Below are 25221 nucleotides of genomic sequence, written 5' to 3' on the forward strand. Positions count from 1 at the left end.
CTCCTTGGAATAAATCACTGAATAAGACCAATAAAATCCACTGGTTCTGTAGAGTTATACTCTCGAAATTGAAGAAGTAGAGACAATAAACAAGAGACATATAAAATACACGATTTATATGGAATGTTAGAAGGTGATCAATGCTGCAGATAAAAGAAAAAGTAAAGCAGTGTAACCAGGCCCAGGTTACCCAGGTTAGCAGAAGCATTAGTAATAAATAATACAGTGGTTGAAAGATGAGTTTCAAGCAAAGTCCTGAGCAAAGATTTGAGCAAAAGGTTAGAACTTGACAGCAACTTATAATACTCTCTAGGTTTAATACTCACATAAAAGAGACTCATTTTAATGACTACATTTAACATAGTATTTATGGATCTAATTTGTTGGAATGAAATGAAATTCATAGTCTATTCTAAGTTTAGAAACCAAGAACAGTATAAGCATTTGAACAAATGATGTGAGCTTCCTGCACACACACAACTGTGAGGTTCAATCATTCCTGCTACAAATCTCTCTCCATCTTTCGAGAGAGAAGTGCTGTATTTTTTTTTCTAATTGAGACAAGGGAGACACATGAGTTTCAGGCTGTCATCTTGAGGACTCATAATTGGATTTTTTCCTCTTTTTTTTAAAAAAAATAAATTTCTGCTACAGTTTTAAAGGGCAGGAAAAACTGAAAAATAAAACCTTTCTGCCTCAGGCAGATTTTTCTTTTGCTCGCTGAGAGGTAGAGAGGATGTAAAGGTGATAAAAAGAGAGTGCTAAAAAAAACCCACAGGTTGAGAAAGAAAGTATACAATGGTCAAAGGCTTCTTAGTTTGAAATCCCATTCCCTTGAAGTGTCACCAGTGATTTGATGACAACCAACACCTGAAATTCTAGAACTGCTAACATGCCACGTAGCACTTACATCCAAGAAAGGACTGAGCTTTTGGTCTTAAAAATACATTATCAAGTGATATGGAGACAGAAAATTAGTCTTAGAGCAATTTCTGATATATGAGATTGGAAATTAGTGAGAAAAGTACCAGATTATACACAGACATTTATTTAAATCTTGTTCCATTTGTATGAACTCTACATGTAAAATAATCCTAAACAGTAATTTTTATATAGATAAGATTATGTACGATTGTTTAATACATGCTTTCATCTGCTAGCCTTACATTCCTGCAGCATATATAAACTTTACTGGCTTCGAACCACACAAAAAATATTACATATATCATAGAGTCTGATACATCTAGTTTTAAAATTTATCTCTTCAGAAGTAATTCTAAAAACTTAAATATACAAAATTAACAAAAGTCATACTCTATGCGTTTCCTTTTCAGACAATTTACTTTGACTTCCATAGTATTCCAATAGGGTTTGTTAAAAACAATAAAAAAGGACTTTTGATGTTTATATCAAATCTAACTTGAATGAATAAAATATTTCTTTAGGTTGTGCAAAGATGAAGAAAATTCTCAGACTGCTTAATTTTTCTTTTCAACATTTCAAAAATGTGTTCAATCTACTTCCTGAAATGAAAAAACCTAAGATCATAGAAGGAACATAATTTCTGAATGTCCTACAAAGTTCTATTTGTTTTCAAACACTGACATTTTCTGGAACAGAAAAGAGTCCTAAATTTTTAATCATCAAGAGGTTTTGTCATGCCGGTGTAGTGTTGCTTCCAAAAGGAAAAAGAAAACAAATCACAGATTAAATTACAGACAAAAAGTTTGCTCTTATGCATCAAAATAAGGCATAAAGAAGTTCAAACAAAAATGCATTGATTCCCATTTTTATGCATTGTCAACGCTGTAATCCCAGCTGTGCTCAGATACCACTAGAGGTTGGTACACAGCTGTGACATTATAAAAGGGACTCAATTGCCAATCAGAGCTTGGCTTGAGAGATTCATTGTCCAAGCCTTTCCCTAGTAAAGCTTCTGGAACTCTGTGTATGCTTCAGTTATTGTCTCCATGAACAACCCAGAATTGTGCAAATAAAGACATTGCAGAATTTCTCCATTATACTTAATTATATATTGTGAGAGGTTCTAGCTTTTAAAGAAAGCCCAACAGTAGATTTTTCTTATCATTCTACAATTCTCTTTTTGAGGAGACACATAAGATAGAATATTGAAGCACTACAGAGTAACTCCCTTCTGTTTACTCAGCAATCACCAGTTGTGTTGATGGTTAATGTGTTTATCCCCTTTTCAAAGAAAAATACTTCCAAAAGACATTGGTTCCACCAATGACAGAATCACAAATGAGGGTAATTGTCAATATTATTGTTTCGTATGTGAATGAAGTCTCAATTGCCTAACACATACTGGGTATGTGTCACAAATATGGCAGCTTTCTCAGACCACAGTATCTTTGAAACCCAGAAGATATTGCCTCTCAACAAGTATCTTTGGTAAAATGTGTTTTTGATCCTCCTCTTACAGAGTCACAATATGTACTGACATTTTTGAAATTCCAGGAAGTTCTAGAATAAACAAACATACTCACTTCTATTCTAGAAAACAATGTTTTTGCTACTGAATCCTTCTCTACATAGTATTAATCAACAACCCAGTACTATATTTAATACAGAGGGGAAAGTTATTTCAGGGGTTAATTTAAAAAGAAATGTGTTGGCTCAAAAAAGAAATAAGTTGTGAGAATATACCATATCCATACTATTCTCTGAGAAGATTTCACTTTCCATAACACAGGTTACATTGAGCTGAATGCACATTCTGAGTAAAATTCTGCCTTTCCAGAATATTTACAGGTAAGTGTCTTATCTTCTAATTTTATGTAATTGTTATATCTAAAGATATGGAGAAGTTACACAATAGAAAGTGGATTTCCGTTAATCTGAAGATACTGCAAGTTACAAAGTTGTGGCTTCAGATATGAACATCAGATAGCATCTTCAAAGTTCCAAAATATATTAACTACTTTGTCCTTTAACTAATCAGCATTCCTCATTTTACACACTAGTTTCAATTTGTGACCATAATTCTTAAAGAAAGAGAAGGGAGAGGGATCAAAAGGGATTCATAATTTTTTATTTAAAATGTAAGATATATTTATAGTGTTTGTGTGTTTCTTTATTTATCTATTTATTATTTTTCTTATTATTATTTTTTTGAGATGGAGTCTCACCTGTTGCCCAGGCTGGAGGGCAGTCCAGGCTAGAGGCGTGATCTCTGCTCACTGCAAGCTCTGCCTCCCGGGTTCAGGCCATTCTCCTGCTTCAGCCTCCCAAGTAGCTGGGAGTACAGGTGCCCACCACCACGCCCGGCTAATTTTTTTGTATTTTTAGTAGAGACGGGGTTTCACCATGTTAGCCAGGATGGTCTCAATCTCCTGACCTCGTGATCCACCCATCCTGGCCTCCCACAGTGCTGGGATTACAGGCTTGAGCCACCGTGCCCGGTCTATAGTGTATATTTATTTAGCTCTTCCTCTGTGTCTGAGACTGTCCTAAGCATGTAATATCTATTAACATATTTATTCCTCATAAAAAAAATCCTATGAGGTTTGAATCTTATCACCTTCATGTTAAGGTAAAACAAACAAAAGTACAGATAATATCTTTCCTAAAGACACACAACTAGTAAGTAAAAGGTAGAGGCAGATTGGAACTCAGTTACCACTGACTTCCACATTCACACACTCTTCAGTGCTACCTAACAACTTTCCTCCCCAATAAAATCCTTAAGACATCAATACAACTGTCCTTTGACTTGTCAGACAATAAAGATTTGAATAATAATTATAAGAAAGTTTTCATTTCATCAGAATTTAGAATGAGGTTGCATTAAGGAAAGTGCTCTCATCTTTCAGACTATAGCAATTCTGTAGCTTTCGTGAAGGCTAAAACGTCATGGGCTTTCCTTATTTTCTTCTGAAGTCTTTATAAGTTGAAGTCAGTTTCACAAGGAACGCTATCCAGATAAACTTGCTGGTTGTTTCACAGGCTCCCTCAGTCATATTGATTCAAGTGCATAAAATGTGAATCCTGAAAATGATGATAGAAATGCTAAGTACATCGATCTCACAGATGACTCTTACAAATAGCTTTAATCATTCCTTTGCTGGATGCGAGAGATAGGTTCTTTTATTTATGAGGTTAAGATCTTCATATCTAACTCAAAGACTCCATAGTTCTTCCTTATACATGACTAAAATGAAATCATGTACTTTCATGGTCTTTACATGCCTGTAAATCCTCCAAATTATATTCATTTAGAATATATTCAAGATAATTTCAAGACCAGGTTGCAAATATATTCATAATCAAGTTTTCTGAATGAATATAAATGTGCAAACAGAGAAAAACATTTTCCTGCATATTGATGAACTAAAAGTCACCCTCCTACGAAATAACTACCTGTCACAACACCAATGCTAACTGAAGATGATTGGGAGACACAAAGATTAGCATTCCAAACTAGTTATTTTATGGAACAAATCCTGATTTGTAGATAGATAAGCTATATATAAAATGTATATCCTCATGAAACCAGACAGCAAGCAATACATCATAAGAACAGAAAATTTAATGTGCTTTGGTACCATACTTTAATAATTTTGAAGATTCTGACAACCTTGACTTGGAAAATTGAAGTTGTAAGCACTTAGAATTAGCAGTAGATTTTATGCATAGAATAAAACCATACGCTTCCATGTGCATGTATTTAGAATGATATCGCATTTAGGCCATATACCAAGTATATGTTATGGCATTTTTCTGTGGACTTTCTACTGGATATTGTGTGTGTGCATGTTCATGCATGTGTGTGAAAAAGCCTAAAGATAAATTAGCTTGGGCCCTTAAAATCAGATCAAAGAATATTAGTATGTTAACTACAATTTTGAAACAATTTCCCACTGAATATTTAAGAAGAATCTATGTCATTTTGTTCCCTTTCCTCATAAGGGGGAAATGTTACTTGAGGATTTACAGACCAACCCAGAAATCCCTTGTCCATTGTAGAATAAGAAAAAATGCTGAATCCCATTTTTGTTTCTCTACAAGCTTATCAATTTTTGATTATACTTTCCCTGTTTTGAGTAGCAAAGTTTCAAGCCAAAAACTTTATAATCTATTTCAACACAGCAAAGCTATTATCATGCCTTCTGAAAATAATGGCTTCCATGAGATGATTATAATAGATCATCTTGAATTAGAAATCCTTTGTGTAGTCTCTTTCAAAGCAAGCAAGTGATCTGAAATGGAATGTGTGCCTTTTTGTTCCATTCACTGTGCCATACACTTAATTCAACAAAAGTCCCAAGTACCTATTCTGTGCCAAGCACTGTTCTCAGTGCAAGGGACAAAAAAGATGAAAGCTGTTGTCACAAAGCTAACACTCTTGTTAATTAACGAGATGGACATGAAAAATAATTACACTATGTAGTGGTTCTCGCAATAACAGCATTGTGTATAAGATGTGAAAGCAACACAGAAATTGGAAGGATCCCCTTGAAGGGCACTGAAAATAAATGATTCATAAGATGTTATCTAAAATGGGTTGTGAAGGATGAATAAGAGTTTTCAAAATGCCAAGATCTCATTCATCCTTAACTGTGATTTAATTTCCATCTTCAGATAATAGCACAGTGAAAATCTTTCCATTCTAATATTGGAACAGTAATAAAATTTAATTTCATTGTTTTACTATCCTTAGAGCAGTAAAAAAAAAAAAAAAAAAAAGGATTTTTACTAATTATGTAATAACGTTAACCTCATGGTAAATATTTCATATTTTCAGGGTAATGACTGAAAAATTTTTAGGGGAAAATTCGTGTCTAAAGCAGTAGTTATCAGCTGTTCTAAGGACTTAGAGGATCTGGAAGAAACCATGAGAAGAGCTGTAAATGCAGGAAAAAAACATGTTCTATATAATCTGACTTAGGTAAAGACATTCTTTAAGTGGAACATTTGTTGAGTATCTGTTGTGCACAAGGGATAATTCCAGGCTCCTGTAATACAAATACAAAGCAACTTCCTTTCATTAGAGAGTTTACAGTATGGTTAGGGAGATAACTCACTAACTCATGATTTCCTGGTTAAGGACTATGACGGAGGTAACCCACAAAACCAGATGGAGGGATATTAACAAAGAAATGAAAGGTAAAGCAAGGTTTCCCAGAAGAAGGGCTATTTGAGGTAAAGCTAAAGAGAGTTACAGTTAGCCACTTAAAAGAAACTAGGAAGCACAGTTTGGGTAAAGGAAATAGAACTTACTGACACCATGATGCAGGAGGTCACACCAATTGTTATCTTGGAGATTATATATGTAGACATATTTCCTGGAAGATTATCCAGGAAATAAATCTGAAATTTATTTTAGATTGTTTCAATTTTAGATTCTCAAATCATATTTCGTGTGTGTGTGCATGCATGTGTGAATTTTCTCACTTAAAACAAAGTATTAGAACAGGGTTTTATAAAACGAATCTGCACTGGGGTAGCTTTATTTCAAACAGGATGCTATGGCTCTTTTATTCTTAGTGCATAACGTTATTAATTTTAAAAACAATTATTTCCCAGGATAGCAAAATAAGTTTACTCCTACAAGCCAAACACAATTTCTTCTTAGTTATGGGTTGAAGCATTTGGAGGTAAGGATCCTCATGCCTCGCCGAGGCCTCGAGGTAAAGAGTGGTGTATTTGATTAGTAGTGTCTGCCACTCATCCGGGAGTAGAGAGTGTTGAATCTGAACTTAATCCCTTAAGAAGCTTTTTGTTTTACATTAGGCTAAGATCCAGGGAAGCAAAATCCATACTATCAATGATGGCTAACATTTATTAAGCACTTACAACATGCTCGCCACCACTGAAGGACTTTACATGTATCAATTCATTTAATCCTCACAACAACCCTGTGAGGTGGAAACTAATGCCCAAGAAAGTCAAGGAATATGTGCAAGATTGGCAGCTAGTGAGGCTTCCCACACTGGCAGCCAACTCCAGGGGAAGTGCTCTTGCCAGCTGTACAATAGAGCCTCGCTGTCAACTATCCATGCTAAATTATTCATAGGACAATGTCAGCTATATCAGTAATGCCCTAAAGAGTAGTAGTAATACATATTTAAATGCTAGTCAAATAAACAGTGAACAGGATACAAGAGGATATAGCAGCTTCTCTTTAGCATCTCTACGTTGCAGTCAGCCAGAGCTGTTTTCAATAACTCTAACTCTATACTCTCTATGTTCTATACTGTCTATATTCCTTCCTCTCTCTCTCTGTATCTCTCTGTCTGTCTATACTCTATATTCTCCATATCCTAATCCAGTTTCATTTTTGCATACGCCAAATGTCGGTACAGAAAAAAAGTATGGTTTAGGAGTTTCAAATACTCAAATCTCCTTGTCTATGATTTTGCACAAACAACTTCTCTGATCTTCAGCATCCTCATTCTAAAATCAGAATATATACAATAGCATGTATTTGGTATTGTCTTCAGACATCAGTGAGATGGTGGAATAGGACATTCAACTGCTCACACCCCACAGAGACATCAACTTAAATAACTATCCATACATAAAAATGTCTTTGGGAAAGCTAAGGAAACCAAGTGAGAGATCACAGCACCTGGGTGTAGCAAAGAAATAAAAAAAGACACATTGAAGAGGTTAACAAAGGACAGTTTTACATGACCCACATCAGCACGACCTCAACCCTAGGTACCATGGTGTTACATAAGATATCATCCACAAGAGGGAAGGAGAGTGAAGAGAGCACCACACTTTGCCTTGGACCCAACACCAGGCCCGCTCTAGTAACATGCAGTGCCACCCAGGCCCCAGATGCGAAGGTGGGACTTATGGACTGAGCCCCCAGGTCCACCTTGGTTGCAAGCTGTTCCCACAGACCCGGGATGCAGGCCTGCTCAGCAGACTCAGTCTCTGGGATACCCCAGCAGGCTGACCCCAGAAACTCCAGGCTCTACACTACCCACAGGGGCCCTGGTCCTAGGACCTACTTCATTGCCAGGTCAGCCCCCAGAGACTCGGATGCATGGCCAGCCCCTGAACCATCCTCGGCACTACTTTGGCCCCCACAGTCCCAGACTTCAGGCTTGCCTTAATACCAGGCCAGCTTCCACAGCCCTAGTCATCAGGCTAGCACCCACAAACTCAACTTCTAGGCCAGACTCTGTGGATACAGGCTCAAAGACTACTCAATTCTAAGCTGACTCCTGTGGCCCCAGGCTGCAGGCCCAACCCAGATTATAGCTCAGCCCAAAGCCCACTCAGCCCACATAACCCCAGGATTGTAGTATGCCCCAACTCTAAATCAGCACCCCTACTCCAAGGCCACCGGCAAGAACCTGTGGACACAAGCTCCAGGCCTGTCCAGTGCCATGGCAGCCCTACGTACTAGGCCTACTCCTATGACCGCAAGCTCTAGTAGGCTCAGGTCCAGGCCTGCTTTAAAAGTCCTAGGGTCCAGGCGCATCCCAGTAGACTCCAACCCTGAATGAATCATTTGGACCAAGGTTTCAGGCAGGCCCCTGTGGCCCTAGGAATCAGGCCAGCCCTCATAGACCTAGCCCCCAGGCCAACACCCACACACTCAAACTCCAGGTCAGCCCAAGAATAACCAGGATCCTAGCCAGTTCTCACAGCCTCAGACTCCAGGAAAGCGCCCATGGCTCCAGGAACCAGGCTGACACACATAATCCCAGGCTCCAGACTAGCCCCTACAGTCCCAGGCTCCATCCCTATTCCAGAACCAGTCTCGCCCCACGGTCCAGGCAGGCTCCAGAAGACGTAGGGTCTAATATCACCTTAGTACCTGTGTGACCCCCTTGAACTGAGGCTCCAGGAGCACCACTAGAGACTGAAATCACAGACAAGCTCCTGTACACTAAGACTCTGGGACTAGTCCTGTGGACTCAAGCTCCAAGCCCACCACAGCATCAAAACAGTTCCCATGGGCCAACCCCAGTCCCAGGTCAGCCTCTATGGACCCAGGATTCAGGCTGTCTCCTGAGGATACAAGCTTCAGGCCCATCTGTACCAACCCAATCAACAGATTCACTCCAGTGGACTCAGGCACCATAATCCACCGCACAGACCCATCAGACCAACCTCCAGAGGACTCCCACATCAAGCCAGCATGCAGGCCATAACAGACAGCTTCCCCAGAATCTCTGCATGGGCTAACTGGTCAAGGACTTTTCTAAACAAAGCCAATCTTTAAAGACTAAAATAATTTCCTACTTCTTTAAATGTACAGACTTCAACCTAAATTAAGAAGAAATATTTAAAAAGACACAACAGCACCAAAAAAAACCCAGAATAATCTGAGTAGCTGACCCCAAAGAAATGGGTTCTACCCCAAACTGTCTGACAAAGAATTCAGAATAACTGTTTTACAAAGAGACAATTGAATAAAATAAGGAACATAATTAGTGGCCAAAATAATAAATTAAGCAGAGATACAAATTTTAAAAAATGAAACAGAAATTTAGGAGCTGAAAATACAATGAGTGGAATGAAAACTGCAAGAGAAAGCATCACTAGCAGAATTGATCAAGCAGAAAAAAGATCCTGTGAACTTGAAGGTAGGTTACTTTCAAATATAAAAATAAAACAGGAGGCCGGGCGCGGTGGCTCAAGCCTGTAATGCCAGCACTGTGGGAGGCCGAGACAGGCGGATCACGAGGTCAGGAGATCAAGACCATCCTGGCTAACACGGTGAAACCCCGTCTCTACTAAAAAATACAAAAAACTAGCCGGGCAAGGTGGCGGGCGCCTGTAGTCCCAGCTACTCTGGAGGCTGAGGCAGGAGAACGGCGTAAACCCGGGAGGCGGAGCTTGCAGTGAGCTGAGATCCGGCCACTGCACTCCAGCCTGGGCGACAGAGCAAGACTCCGTCTCAAAAAATAAATAAATAAATAAATAAAAATAAAAATAAAAAATAAAAAAACAGGAAAAAGAATGAAAAGGAATAAAAAAATTGTAAAAGATCTATGGGAATACAAGAAAACATCAAGTGTTAGAGTTATAGGAGTTTAAGCAGAAGATAGAAATAAACAAGTAGAAAGAATATTTGAAGAAATAATAGTAGAAAACCTTTCAAATATGAAGAATGATGTAAATATCCAGGTATAGGAAGGCCAAAGTTCTCCAATGGTCAAAAGTATAAAACCAAGAGAGGATCCTGATAGCAGCATGAAAAGAGAAGCAAGTCACACATCAGGAAGTTTCAGTAAGGCAAGCATTGAACTTTCCAGTAGTAACTTCACAGACAAGAGAGAGTGGGATGATATATTTAAAGCTAAAGGACAAAACTGCCAACCAAGAATATTGTATCTGGCAAAAATGTTCTTCAGACATGAAGGACGGATAAATATTTTTCCAGATAAACAAAACTGAAGGAATTCAGTACCACTGGACTTGTCTCCTAAGAAAGCCTATTGGGATCTTTTTCAAGCTGAAACAAAGGAGTACAATTAGTACTGAAAACATCTGAAAGTAGTAAGATGACTCATAAACAAGTACACAGTTAAATTCAGAAAACTCTAGTAGTATACTGATGGTATGTAAATCATTTGCATTTTTAGTATGAAGGGTAAAGGACAAAACTATTAATGATAATAATAGCTATAATAACTTGATAGGGGATAGATGCACAATATAAAGGGATGTCAACTGTGCCATCAAAAATTTAAAATGTTGAGGGAAGTTGGAGTAAAAGCATGGAGTGTTTTAATGCAATTAAAGTTAATTTGTTATCAGCTTAAACTTGCCTGTTGTAACTACAAAATGTTTCATGTAATTCTCAGAGTAACCATAAAGCAAAAGCCTACAGTTAATGCACAAAAGATAAAAAATAAAGTATCGAACCATGTCACTAGAGAAAATCATCCAATCACAAAGGAAAAATCATAAGACTGGAAGAAAGGAACAAAGGATCTGCAAAACAACCAGAAAACAATTAACAAAATATCAGTTGTAAATCCTTACCTATAAATATTTGCCTTAAATGTAACTGAATTGTATTCTCTAATTAAATGACACAGAGTGCCTGAAAAAATGAAAAAATGAGTCCTAACTATATGCTACCTACAAGAGACTTCACCTTTCAGGACACACAGACTAAAAGTAAAGGCTGAAAAGATATTCCATGCATATGGAAACAAAAAGAAAACAAGGCTAGCCACACTTTGATAAAATAAAATTTAAGTCTAAACTGTCAAACATGAGAAAAAGGTCAGTATACTATAATAAAGGGATCAATTTATCAAGAGAATATAACAATTATATATGCACTTAATATTGGAGCACCTAAATATATCAAAAAAATATTAATAGCTCCAAAGAGAGGGATAGACTGTAACACATTAATAGCATGAGAACTTTAATATTGCACTTTTAGTAATGGATAGATCACTCAAAAGAAAATCAATAAATAAACGCCAAACTTAGCCCAAAGATAGTATAAGAAAGACAACAATAAAGATCAGAGCAGAAATAAAATACAAACTAGAAAAATAAAAAACCAAAGAGTTGTTCTATGAAATGATAAGCAAAAATCCATAGACCTTTAGCTAGACTAATTCAGAGAAAAGAGAAAACTATAAATAAGGTCAGAAATGAAAAAGGAGACATTACACTAATACTACAGAAATAAAGTAGATCATAAAAGGCTACATTAAACTAGTATACATAAACAAATTGGATAACCTAGAAGAAGTGTGTCTAAGAAATAAGTTCTTAGACACATACAACCTACCAAGAATGATTTAAAAATCAAAAATGTGAATAGACCAATAAAGAGTAAGGAGATTGAATCAGTAATAAAATGTCTCTCATTGAACACATGGACACATAGAGGTGAATAACACGCAGTGGGGCCCATTGGAGGGTATAGAGTGGGAGGAGGAAGAGAATGACAAAAAGTAACTAATGGACATTAGGCTTAACACCTGGGTGACAAAAATAATCAGTACAACAAATCCCCATGACACATTTCCCCATGTAACAAACCTGCACGTCCTACACATGTACCCTTAAACTTAAAAGTTAAAGAATAAAAAATAAAACAAAATGTCTCTCATTAAAGAAAAGTAGAGGACCTAATGGCCTCATTGCTGAATTCTACCAAACATTTAAAAATTAATACCAATTATTCTCAAATTCTTCCAAAAAGCAGAAGAAGAGGAAATGCTTCTGAACTTACCTTACAAGGCCAGCATTACTCTGTTACTAGGTTAGGACAGTATCTAGACAAGGACATTACAAAAAAAAAAAAAATTATGGGCCAATATCCCTGATTAACATAGGTGCAAAAGTCCTCAACAAAACACTAACAAATTGAATTCATCAGCACACTAAAACTATCATTCGCCATAATCAAGCAGGGTTTACCCCAGGAACAAAAGAATGAAATAATATACGCAAATCTTTAAATATAATCAAACACGTTAGCAAAATGATGAAGAGAAACTATAAGATCATCTCAATAGATGCAGAAAAAGCATTTGACAAAATTCAACATCATTTTATGATACAAACTCTTGATGAATTTGACAAAGAAGAAGTATATCTGAGCACAATAAAGGCCATATTTGATTATATGGTTTGGCTGTGTCCCCATGCAAATCTCATCCTGAATTGTAGTCTCTGTAATCCCCACATGTCATAGGAGGGACCCAGTAGGAGGTAACTGAATCATTATGGGGATGGATACCCCCCTGCTGTTCTATTGATAGTGAGTGAGTTCTCACAAAATCTAATGATTCCATAGGGGCTTTCCCCACCTTGGCGCTTCTCTTTCCTGTCACCACATGAAGGAGGACATGTTTGCTTCCCCTTCAGCCAGAATTACAAGTTTTCTGAGGCCTCCCCATCCCTACAGAACTGTGAGTCAATTAAACCTCTTCCATTTATAAATTACCCAGTCTCAGGCAGTTATTTATCACAGCATGAGAATGGACTAATACATATGAGAAACCTACAGTTAATGTTATACTCAACAGGAAAATGTTGAAAGCTTTTCCTCTGAGATCAGTACACTAAAAGAGAGTGTCCACTCTCACCACTTCTATTTAACATATTACTGAAAGTACTAGCCAGAGAAATTACACAAGAGAAACAAATAAGAGGTATTCAAATTGGAAAGTAAGAAGTTAAACTGTCCCTGTTTGAAGATGACATAATCATATGCACGTAGAAAATGCTAAAGACTCTACCAAAAACTGTTAAGAAATAATAAACAAATTCAGTAAAGTTACAGGATACAAAATCAACATATCAAAGTCAGTAGTGTTTCTATACACTAACATAAACACTTTGAAAAGTCAATCAAGAAAACAATCCCATCTATAATGACTCAAAAAAACAGAAATAAGGTATACCAAGAAGAGAGAAGTGTATATTGAAAATTATAAAACACTGATGAAAGAAATTAGAAACACAAATATATAAAAAGATACATGTTCATTGACTGAAAGAATTAATATTGTTAAAATGTTCCATACTAACTGAAGTAATCAACAGATTCAATGCAATCCCTATCAAAATTTCAATGACATTTTTAAACAGAAATATAAAAAAAAATCCAAAATTTACATGGAATCACAAATGACATGGAATAGCAAAAACAATCTTGAGCAAAAAGAATAAATCTGAAGGTATTGCAATGACTGACTTCAAAATACACTACAAAGTTATAACAATCAAAACAGCATGGTAGTGGCATAGAAACAGTCTCATAGACCAACGGAGTGAAAGAGAGAGCCCAGAAATAAATCTGCCCATTTATGGTCAATTGATTTTTGACAAAGTTTGCAAGAACACAAAATGAGGAAAGGACGGTCTCTTCAATAAATGATGTTGTGACAGCTGAAAATTCACATCAGAAGAATGAAACTAGACTCCTATTTCACATCGTATACAAAAATGACATCAAAATTGACTAAAGAGTTTAATATAAGACCTCAAACTATAAAACTACAAAAAAAAAAAAAAAAAAAAAAAAAAAAACAAGGGAAAATTTCTATAACATTGGTCTGGGCAATGATTTTTTAGATGTAACCCCAAAAGCACAGGTAACAAAAGTAAAAATAGGCAAATGGAATTGCATCAAATTAGAGATTCTGCACAGCCAAGTAGATAATGAATACAGTGATAACACAACCCAGAGAATAGCAAGAAAAAACTGTAAATTATCACATCTGATAAGCAGTTAATATCTGAAATACATAAGAAATTCAAGCAATGGTTAAGCAAGAAAACAACCTGATTAGAGAATGGGCAAAGGACCTGAACTGACATTTCCCCCACCCCAAAAAAAAGAAAGAAAGAAAACAGGCCAAAAGATATGTGAAAAACTACTTAACACCACTAATCATCAGATAAATGCAAATTAAAACTATAGTGAGCTATTACCTCACACCTGCTAGGATGGCTATTATTAAAAGGGCAAAAGATAATGTTGGTGAGAATGTGGAGAAAAAGAAATATTTGTACACTGTTGGTGGGAATGTAAATTTGTATGGCCACTATGGAAAACAATATGGAAGTTCCTCAGAAAGGTTAAAACAGAATTGCCACATGACCCAGCAGCTCACTACTGGTATATAGCCAAAGGAAATTAAATCAGTATGTTAAAGAGTTATCTGCACTCCTTTGTTCACTCTAGCATCATTCACAATAGCCAAGGTATGGGATCAGCCTAAAGTGTCAACCGATGGATGGATGAATAAAGAAAATGTAGTATACGATGGAATACTATGCACTCTTGAAAAAAAGAAGGAAATCTTGTCTTTTGCAACAACATGGATGAACCTGGATGACATTATGTTAAGTGAAATAAGCCAGGCACAGAGAGACAAATACCACATGATATGACTTACATGTGCCATCTAAAACATCCAACTCATAGAAGTAGAGAATAGAATGGGGGTTACCAAAGTTTGGAGGATCAGTGGGGTTGGGAAGATAAAGGATGCAAAATGTCAGTTACAGATGAAGAATAAGTTCAAGAAATCTACTGGACAATATGATGACTATAGCTAATAACAATGTACTACAGTCAGTCAATATTTGTAACTTTGTTGAGAATATTTCCATATCTTATCACACTGCTTCCAAAAAGAGTAACAAGTATATTTTACCAGCATTACAACAGAATCCATTTCACTCATTGACTATATTTTTTAAAATTTCCCAACTGTATGGTGAAAATAATGTTTTATTATTGTTTGTACGTTTTCATTTCCTTGAGAATCAGGAATACAAATATCAATTATACACTTACTTCCATTTTACATACACATGTGTATTGCATGTTATACAGTATTTGGATTTTATTGTTAAACTGCAGCTTTTCATTTACACTACCAAGTTCCAATACCATTTTATTCTGTTTGGCACACTGGTGACTCAAAGTAGCAGGGAATTCATTATAACTTATGCTTTATATATTTGACACACTTAATTTGCAAAAAAGTAAATAACCAGCAAGTGATTGACTATTCTGAAAATGCAAACTTAGTGTCATACAGATAAAAGGATTTCTCTGTTTCGGCGCATACAGCAGCTATTACACAAGACCATGAGATAGCAAATTTGTTATTTAAATAGCTACATGGATAGATCTAAGAGTAACTCAACAAATATTTAAATACTAATGGTTCTAAAATAAACAGAAGTTTTGCTTTTTATTATGCTATCTTTCCTTACTCCCTTCTCCATGTTAATGAATATAGTAGGAATATATCATACATGACTGATAAATTAGTCTTAAATGTCCTATGGTCTTTTTAAAAAGTGATTTCGTTGGCAGCGTGCATTGGCTCACACCTGTAATCCCAGCACTTTGAAAGGTCGAGGCAGATGGATCACCTGAGGTAGGAATTCAAGAGCATCCTGGCCAAAATGGTGAAACCCTGTCTCTACTGAAAATACAAAAAAATTAGCCGGGTGTGGTGGCAGGCGCCTGTAATCACAGCTACTCGGGAGGCTAAGGCAGGAGAATCGCTTGTATCCGGGAGGCGGAGGTTACAGTGAACCAAGACTGCACCATTGCACCCCAACCTGGGCAACAAGAGCAAAACTCCATCTCAAAAAAAAAAGTGATTTCATTTCCAAGTAAAATGAATATGATTATATTTAGTTGATCATAGTGCTTTTATTTTAAATACTGTGCATTATTACATATTTTTCAATAAAAAGGGCTAAATATCTATCCAATACTAGAAAAAGTCACGTCACTAGGGTGAGCTGCAGTTTTTTAAGCATACCAAAAGATAATTTTTTGTTTTCTGTTTCCATACCTATCAAAGTCAGGATGCATTGATAAAATTGTGGACTGATAAATTTTGTTAGAAACTTGATTGAAAAGCTATGTAACTTAAAGTATATTATTAGATAAAAGGTAAAAAAAAAGTGTCAAATTTAATACATTTATCTACAGAATTGAAGTAAATGAAATGATACAAAAATATCAGTGGTAAAAATTTATTTTTAAATAAACAGTAAAATATAAATTATTGTTTTTAATGTAATATTTTATTATAATACTAAAACATATTAGACTATTTTTCAGAGTAATGAGGTAGCTTCCATAATTTAAACCTTATAAATAATAGTCATTTATATTTTTTGATAAAATTGAGTTAAATTAGATCATATTAATATTTCCTCATGATCTGGTGCCATGAGAAAAAATTTCTTAAATGAAAAGAAATGTTTTAAACTTTTTAGATAAAATCAGTATGTTTATGAATATTTGGAAATCCTTGGTTACATATTTCAAATATAACCTAGATAAGTATATAATTCTTAGTAATTATTGAAATTGTCATAATATAGAATACATTTTAAAGTATACATAAATAGTCCTTTTGGTACCATATAAAAATGTCTATGTTTTTCAATAAAGATGAATATTATTTCATAGTAATTACATGATTTATATAATTTTATATGCTTATTTTCTTTATATGGTTTTGGTTAAATATGAATTTCTTTATATGGCTACATACACATAGACAGTGGGTTAATCAAACAATCATGAGAAGTATTTCCTAGTCAAATTCAGAGTATTTGTTGCAGAGAAATGCATATACTGATTTTAATATATTTTATAGCTTTACTTAATAGAAAATAAGAACAAATCATTTTTATTACAGAATCTAAGTATGAATACACACATATATATGCACAAACACACGTATAACTTTCAGATTGGGAAAGAGTTTTGAATCCTTACATGGGGAACAAAACGATGTCAACAATTTCACTGCAATGAAATATGTAAGGCAGAAAATATAACATATTAACTTACTATCCCCAAAGACAAAACCATTAGTCAAGCCATAATATATTCTGTTAAATTTTTAGGTCTGGTCCTGAGTGCTTCTACTACCTTTTCAATGATGAAATTAATTCTGCCATACAACGCAACGCTGTACATAAGATGAAAAAGGCTAAAGGAAGAAAATGAAAATATTTAGTATGTATATTCTTTGAGTTTATTTTTAGCTGCATTTTCTTCTCTTTTTTTGCAGGAAATGCTCATTTTGTGAGAAAAGTCTTTTATTTTTTACACAATAAGATGATAAAGATGCCGTCTTTAGCAGCACTTTCTGGTTCTGAGTTAGGATGATGAGAAACTTTCTAAAAACAAGCCTAAAGTTACCTACAGAAAACTCAACCATATGTAGACCAACCTTCATTTCTCTGAGCAGCCCCACCAATGGATCAGAAGAAAGCTAAAGCCTAGTTGACAGCAGTTTCCTTTTGTGCTGATGCCTCTCTACTGGGCTCCACAGCCTCTGTGTCAGCTCCCCGTCTCTCTCCATCTTGGCTTCACATTTCTGATAGAGTAAGCAAGGTTTTAAATCAGGCCACAATTTGGGGAGCTGCCAAGTCAGCTGCTGCACTACAGGGCAATAGACCTCACTGTGTCACAAAGTAATTCATTTCTGAATAGCTCATTATATTTCCTCTAAATTAGCAAGATTCAAAGGTGACCTAAAACAAACCAACAAATACGTCCTTCATAAATAATATCCCAAATCTATAACCAGATTATTACTTGATATGGGTTAACGTAAGTTGCCATTCTGAACAGTTTTCTTCCTTATTAAAAGACTATACATTCCGCCATCTAATAAACTAGGTATTTGGTGTGAAACCCTTCTCGCACATGTCTAAATATAAATTTATATTTAAGATGCTTTTCAGAAATACTACATATGACATCACAAAATTCTCTTTAGTATTACAGCACTTCCTGTCTTTCCACATCAAACAAGAACAGGTTTTGCTGGGTCAAACCCAGGCTTCCCATTTGCAGAAAAAGATGGGAATGTGGCTTTGCTTATCACAGGGGCATATATTGTTTGTTTCATTATTTAATAGTGTTTCAACTGCAATCTCCTTTACTTCCATAATGCTGTCATAAACAGTTTCTCAAAAGACATAGAACTTCCTGGTTAGATATTTTGTTATTTCTGCTAATTTCCCTCACCACCTAATCTTTAACCCCTGGAGTACCACTGTCATGGTGACACTCTCCTTACAGAACAAGGGCACAAAACGTCTCACAATACCATCCTCAACCACTGCTGGGGAGTCCTAAGGGGTCCCTCTATTAAGGAAGACAAGGATGTTGTTTGATTTCATTTCTTTAATCAGTTAGTAAAATAATCATTTATTTGTTTTTAATCTCTTAAAGCAGTACAGTGTGGAAACTTAACAAATATGTCTCCAGAAGGTTAGAAAATTCAGTGACAATGTTGGTTTGACATTGATAAACCTTCTCAGACGTTTTGACTCTTATGTAATTTTCACTGAGTCTCATTCGTAGTTAAATTTATGTCCATAATGGTATAAATCTATGCTGTTCCATTTTAGATGGCCCATCAAATAGATAATTCACATCCAACATAATAGAGTGGGTTGTTTTTGGATATAGATTTAAGCAAATCATATTTTCTGATATTGCTACTCTGAGTGAAATTAGATAGTGCATGTTACTTTCCAAAAAAGAAGAAAGGCAACATCATTTTTATTTTAAAAATGTATGAAAAGAGTATAAAATAACATTAAAATATAATTTTAAAGTATGTAACAATCTTTTCTGTATTTAAAAAATTGTTGAAAAGGTAATTTGTTAAGCTTTTCATATACAAACACGAGGAAATTGTTTAGAATTCTTTAGAATAATCACAAGATTATATTTTATAATAAAATAAAATTTGTGAGTCAAAAATGTTTAGAATCATTTTCTAAACATTTTCCTAAGTTTCGACCAACTGTGGCTCTCAGTGCTTTAGTGTTATAGTGAAACAGAATGCTTTCTTCAAGTGAAAACCAAACATACTATTATACAGGATTTGGCTTTGGTTTAAGTTGACATGCTAGCCTGCTCCCGTAAGGTTCTCTCTGGAAAAGAGTTTGAAAATCACTGGTGATCCTCCTCCCCTTCAATGCAGAGAACTCCAAAAAACTCTGCCTATATTGCCATGCTTTCCTGCAAAATGAAGCTTAATTGCTATCCCTGTATTTGTTTACTATTTAGATGCTACTTTATTTACAAATAAAGCTTTGATTCCAAACAAATGTATCCCCTAAGTTATAATTTATATATGTGCCTATGCTATATTGAATAAATGTATCATAGGCTACAAAATCTAACACTGCATGCCAAATTTGCTTGCCACATGTCCATTTGACAAAGGGGCACTGTTAACCTTGCTTCTCCATCAGTTCAACCCTTCTTTTTCTGCCTACTTTATCAAGGGCAATTAGAAAAAGTCACTTTACATTTGGGTTCATTAGCTTATTAACTGTCCCACCGAGAAAGTGGAAACTCTTTGGCAGACATTCTGTATGCAGTTTACTGTGATAGAGTCTGCCTTTGCCTTTTGGTGAAAATATTTCACTTAGGAATAGATGAAAAGAATTATTTTCCCCAAAAATACATATAGAATCAGGAGTGATTATTTTAAAGCATAGTAATACTTCTAAGATTTCTGAAAATCTACCTTTGATAGGAGACTTTTATTAGGATTGTTTAAGATGCAGTAACACTCACAATTGTGTTTAACTAAGAAAATGTTCACTGAGGATAGGTTATACGAAAATGATTCAGGTAGGTGCTATGAGAATAGCAAAAATTGATAAGATGGAGAGTTAATTAGGAGTTAATGATGATTAGGAGTTAATTAGTTCCCCTGTGGTCTGCCGAGGGGAGGGGAGGGTTAGGAAGACCTACCTCCTACCAAGAGCACAGCTTGAGTAAAGGCAAGAAATTCTATGAGTAGTTTTCTAAAGGTAATTTTATATTATTTAATTCTAGTAAATAATAGTGGCTATAATAGTATGAATGAAGAATAATAGTACATTATGATGGTTTGGTTTGGTTGCATGAATTTATACTACAAAAAGTAAAGCTCATTAAAATCATTTTGGTTCATGATTGCAGGATTTATACAGGACATTGAATGCATATTTTGCATATCAGATATATAAGCCACGTACACAGGAAATCTCGAGCTTTTTATATTTATTTATTTATATGGTTAATAAATATTACAGTAGGGTTATTTGGCATTGTAAAATACCCAGTCAGAGGAAGAAATACACAGAGAAAGACTGTCATTCAAGACAGAACATGTAAAAAACAATATTTTACATGGACAAACAAGAGACATGGTAAATTCAGATAAACTGGGGGATCAGAGACCTTTCACAGAGTTGATGAAAACTGAGCTAGGCCTTAAATGGTAAACAGATTCAGGATGAATGAAAATGACTTTCTCTTATCCAGTGGTAAAGAAATTAAAATAATATTTTATAGACAGGTGCAAAGGCAAATGGATATGACTCCACAAATCTCCATATTTTTAGACCTGAGTTAAAACATGTTTGCATACATGTTTCAATCAGTAATAACCAAGTTGCTTTCCTTGGGCCTGAGCCACAGGAATTTGGGTTTAAGATTGAGATTAGTTTAGTAGACCAGTGATGAAGTAGTTCCAAGATTTCATGTTTCAGTTTATCTCTTATTATTATTTACACTGGCAAAGCACATTTGTTTATGTTTGTATTCTTCTCTTGAAAATATAGAACAAGTATGACTGCACTGATCTGCATCCCAGTGTTCTGCTACACTGACAAAACAGATTCTCTGATCAGAGTTGAAGACCCTATCCATCAGCCAAATTGATTGCAAGTGACATTTGACAAAGTGGCTAATCACAGCAGTAGTCAGTTCCCCTCAGTGCAGACGCCATCCAATCAAACAGACTCTCACTGGCTAAGGGGAAACAAAATTAGAAGAAAAGGACCAAGAATGCTCTCCAGCACTCTTTAATGAGATAAACTAATATCCAGATACTGGGTAATACATTTTTTCCCATTTAAATATATTAATATACCCTAACATGAACGCAGAAGACTGTCGTTGTCTTTAACATCCTTTCACACATTAATATCATATAGATTGCATTCTATTACATTATATTGTTAGTACACTTACATACATTGAAGAATTTCTATTTTGGCTACTTGCCTTCAGACTGATTTCCATTCTATAGTGAACAGCATTTTTAATATAATATAGAGCACATGTTTTTTAAACTAAAGCAATGGAAATTTTACTTTCCAATTAAAGCCTAACATCTTCCATGCTTAATACTTTTCACATATACCATGGATCACTGAAGAACAGGTAAGTGCTAGACAAACAAGTATTTGAGTTATTAGTAAAAGAAATGTATTAGCTAAAAATAAATTAAACATCAAAATTATGATCATTCAAGTTAATTCTCCCAAATCATTTTTCATTTATTTATGTATTCACTTACATCAATACAACCTTTGGATTTTTACTTTTCTTTGAGTTATAATCTATTATTAGTGTTATTTATCTTGATGCTAAAATTATTCCAGATTTGGCCAGTGAAGCCTCTGCCAGTTTGCAGGGTTCTTTTTCTATGTGCCTGTCATTCTTTGAACACTTTCTTCCCTTCTAGTGGAGTAAGATATTCTAGACTTATCTTGTTTCCCTGATGCCCCAGTTCCCAAGAGTCATGATCTCTTTACCTACAGACTGACATCTAGAAACTAAGATCAGGATGCTAGATGTGCTCCTTGTTACTGATGTGGCATTGCTTCTAGCCCCTTTCAGCAGACACAGCTAAGATACAGATGATACAGATGTGGATATAGTTACAGATATACAAATATCTGATGCTAATACTGCCAAAACCAATCTGACGTTATACCAAACATGCTAGCCTTTCCCCTTTACATATTTGTAACTTTCTTCTTTAACAGTGAGAATATATGTCTTCTCCTATTCTCTATATAACTAATTTGCTCCAGCTTAGAATATGCAGGAAAAACTTCCAAAATTGTTCATTTATATTACTGAAAATAAAACATTGAAAAACTACAGTTTAATATTTGTTAATGGTTCATTTAAGATTTACATAAATTAACATAAATGTACTCTGTCCTTTGATAGTTCTAAGGCTTTGATGGATATATATCAATATATAATGCCTGCCCTTCCTACATCCTTACCTTGAGTATATGTAATGTTTCTTTTTTTCCTGTATATTTCCATACATAGCAATGGACTAAAAATACTAAGTGAAATACTATGTATATTATTGTTCAAAGCAAACTCTTTCACTTAAAGTGCATTGGATAAAGTTTGACAAAAGGATATACTCACGTAATTCACACTTCTATCAAGATTTTGAATTTTTTCATTTCCCAGATATTCTCCTTGTCCCTCTTCCAAGTCAAATCCTGTCCTTGAGGGAAATCACTTTTCTGAATTTTTCTCCATAAATTTCTTTTCTATAGAACTTCATATAAATGCAGTCATATAGTATTTGCCTAAAGATGATTTTTGGCAGTATATTTAACTCTGATTTAAAATGTTAGTTATGAATTCAAAGAGAGTATGTGGACCTTCAAAGTCTTCTGCCATAACCTAATACAAAATTCACTAGGAGTTTGAATTTCTCTCAACTAGAGACAGTACAGGGATCTCAGGAGTGTTTATGCCATGCAGGGATCTCATAATCTGTGCTAGTCTGTTTGGATACTGTAAAAATAAGTCTGAAATTCTGAGAACATTCTATTATTAATGTCACTGCCCATAATCTGCTGCATTAATGAGCTTTTATAAATTCACTTATACAATTATATAATTTTTATCATCATATTACAGTTAAAATGACTATTATCCAAAAGACAAGAAATAACAGATACTCGTGAAGATGTGGAGAAAGTGTACTCTAGTACACTGTTGGTGAAAACGTAAACTAGTACAGCCTCTGCAGAAAACAGTATGGAGGTTTCTCAGACAATTAAAAATAGAACTACCATATGATCCAGCAATCCCATTACTGGATATACATCCAATAAAAGTGCAATCAGTATGCCAAAGAGATGTCTGTATTTCCATATTCACTGCAGCATTCTTCACAATAGCCAAGATATGGAATCAATCTAGCATTCACTGGCAGAATGAAGAAAATGTGGCATATGTAAACAATGAAATAACTTCAGCTATAAAAGAATGAAATCCTGTCATTTGCAGCAACATTGATAGAACTGGAAGTCATTACATTAAGTGAAACTAGCCAGGCATAGAAAGAAAAATATCACATGTTCTCACTCATATGTGGGAGCTAGATAAGTGGATCTCATGAAAGAACAAAGTAGATGATGGTTACCAGAGTCTGGAAAGCATAGGAGGAAGAATAAGATGAAGAGATGTTGGTTAATGGGCACAAAAATACAGTTAGAGAGAAGGAGTAAGGTCTAGCGTTCAATAGCTCAGTAGGGTGACTATAGTTAGTAATAATTTATTGTGTACTTCAAAATAGCTAGACTAGAAGATATGGGACATTGCTAACACAAAGAAATGATATGTGTTTGAGGAAATGGAAATTCTAATTATCCTGACTTGATCATTACACATTGTGTACATGTATCAAAATATCACATGTACCCCATAGATATGTACAATTATTATGCATCAATTTAAAAATTGAGAAAAAGTCAGATATTCTCCAACTGGGATCAAAATTTAAACTGGATTCACTTTTGACCACAGATCTAAAAATAATGATAAAAATGTCTGTTTATAATCTACTTCCAAAATGTCGAATAATTCATATGCATTTTTTATATATATACACATATTTATCATTTGTGAGATGTGTAAAGTTGTTTTTTTAATGTAAGAAAATAGACTCTTCAAAAACTCCCACTGAATGGACAAGTAAAATAATTTACACCCTGAGAATCTTCAAAACAAAAAGTTGTTTTCCTCAAAAAACTTGGAATAATTTTTGCTATCCCAAATAAAACTGACCAAGACAAATGTACTTTACCGAAATTTAGAGTCATAGTCTTCTATCAGTTTTCCTCAAAAGATGTTGTATCAGTGTCCTGAGAAATCATTTATTCAACTAAGAGATACCTAACAAGTCTCTGCCACATGCGATGCACAGTGCTAGACAACGGAGCCACAACTGTGAATATAAACGATATGGAGATCTTAAAAAGAAATAAAATTATGTGACGTACAATAACTGGAAGGAGAACAGGTCGGTGTTGGGATAAGCTCTGGCCTTTGGGCTAAGCACGTAACAGTTAAGCAAACTGCATAGGGATGAGCATTCAAGGCAAGAAATTCAATATATACGAAGGCCTTTCTTTAAGGAGGAGTTTGGTCTATTCAATAATCCAAAAGATTGCCAACATGGCTAGAAGAGAGAGAAGAGCAAGAGCAGGAAGAGATGAGTGTGAAGAGGTAGCAACAGCAACTAGGAAGTCTGTAGACAATGGAAAGGGATTTTGAATTCATTCTCAGGGCAAATGGAAGCTATAGGGGAGTTTAAGCAAAAATTAACATGATCTACATTTTTAAAAGATTGCTTTGACTCTCCAATATGGCATGATTTAAAGAAGGCCAGGGGTGGAAGCATGGAGACCAGTTAGGCAGAGATATGTACAGCCACCATGCACAGCTGGGTAAGTTACGCAGTGCAGGTATGCTTTAGATATGACAGCAGGTTAAAGTGAGAGATGGTGATATAGTTTGGCTGTGTCCCCACCCAAATCTCACCTTGCATTGTAATAATCCCCACGTGTGAAGGGCAGGGCAAGGTGGAGCTAATTGAATCATGTAGGCAGTTCCCCTGTACTGTTCTCCTGGTAGTGAGTAAG

General features: G+C 35.1%; 1 protein-coding gene across 2 annotated transcripts in view; it reads right to left on the reverse strand.

Annotated features, from left to right (window-relative positions):
* SGCZ (sarcoglycan zeta) overlaps positions 1 to 25221 on the reverse strand; it is a 1210518-nt gene that overhangs the window by 1001746 nt on the left and 183551 nt on the right. The window contains exon 1 of one of the 2 annotated variants that reach the window (XM_017961784.3): positions 17688 to 23252. The exons of the other annotated variant lie outside the window; for it this stretch is intronic. Within the exon in view, the coding sequence (XP_017817273.1) occupies positions 17688 to 17693 (6 nt within the window). The 5' untranslated portion in view covers positions 17694 to 23252. Of the gene's footprint in view, positions 1 to 17687; positions 23253 to 25221 lie in introns of those variants that run through there. 2 annotated transcript variants of the gene reach the window in all.

This window comes from Papio anubis, chromosome 8, assembly GCF_008728515.1.
Source record: "Papio anubis isolate 15944 chromosome 8, Panubis1.0, whole genome shotgun sequence".
NCBI classification, from domain to species: Eukaryota; Metazoa; Chordata; class Mammalia; order Primates; family Cercopithecidae; genus Papio; species Papio anubis.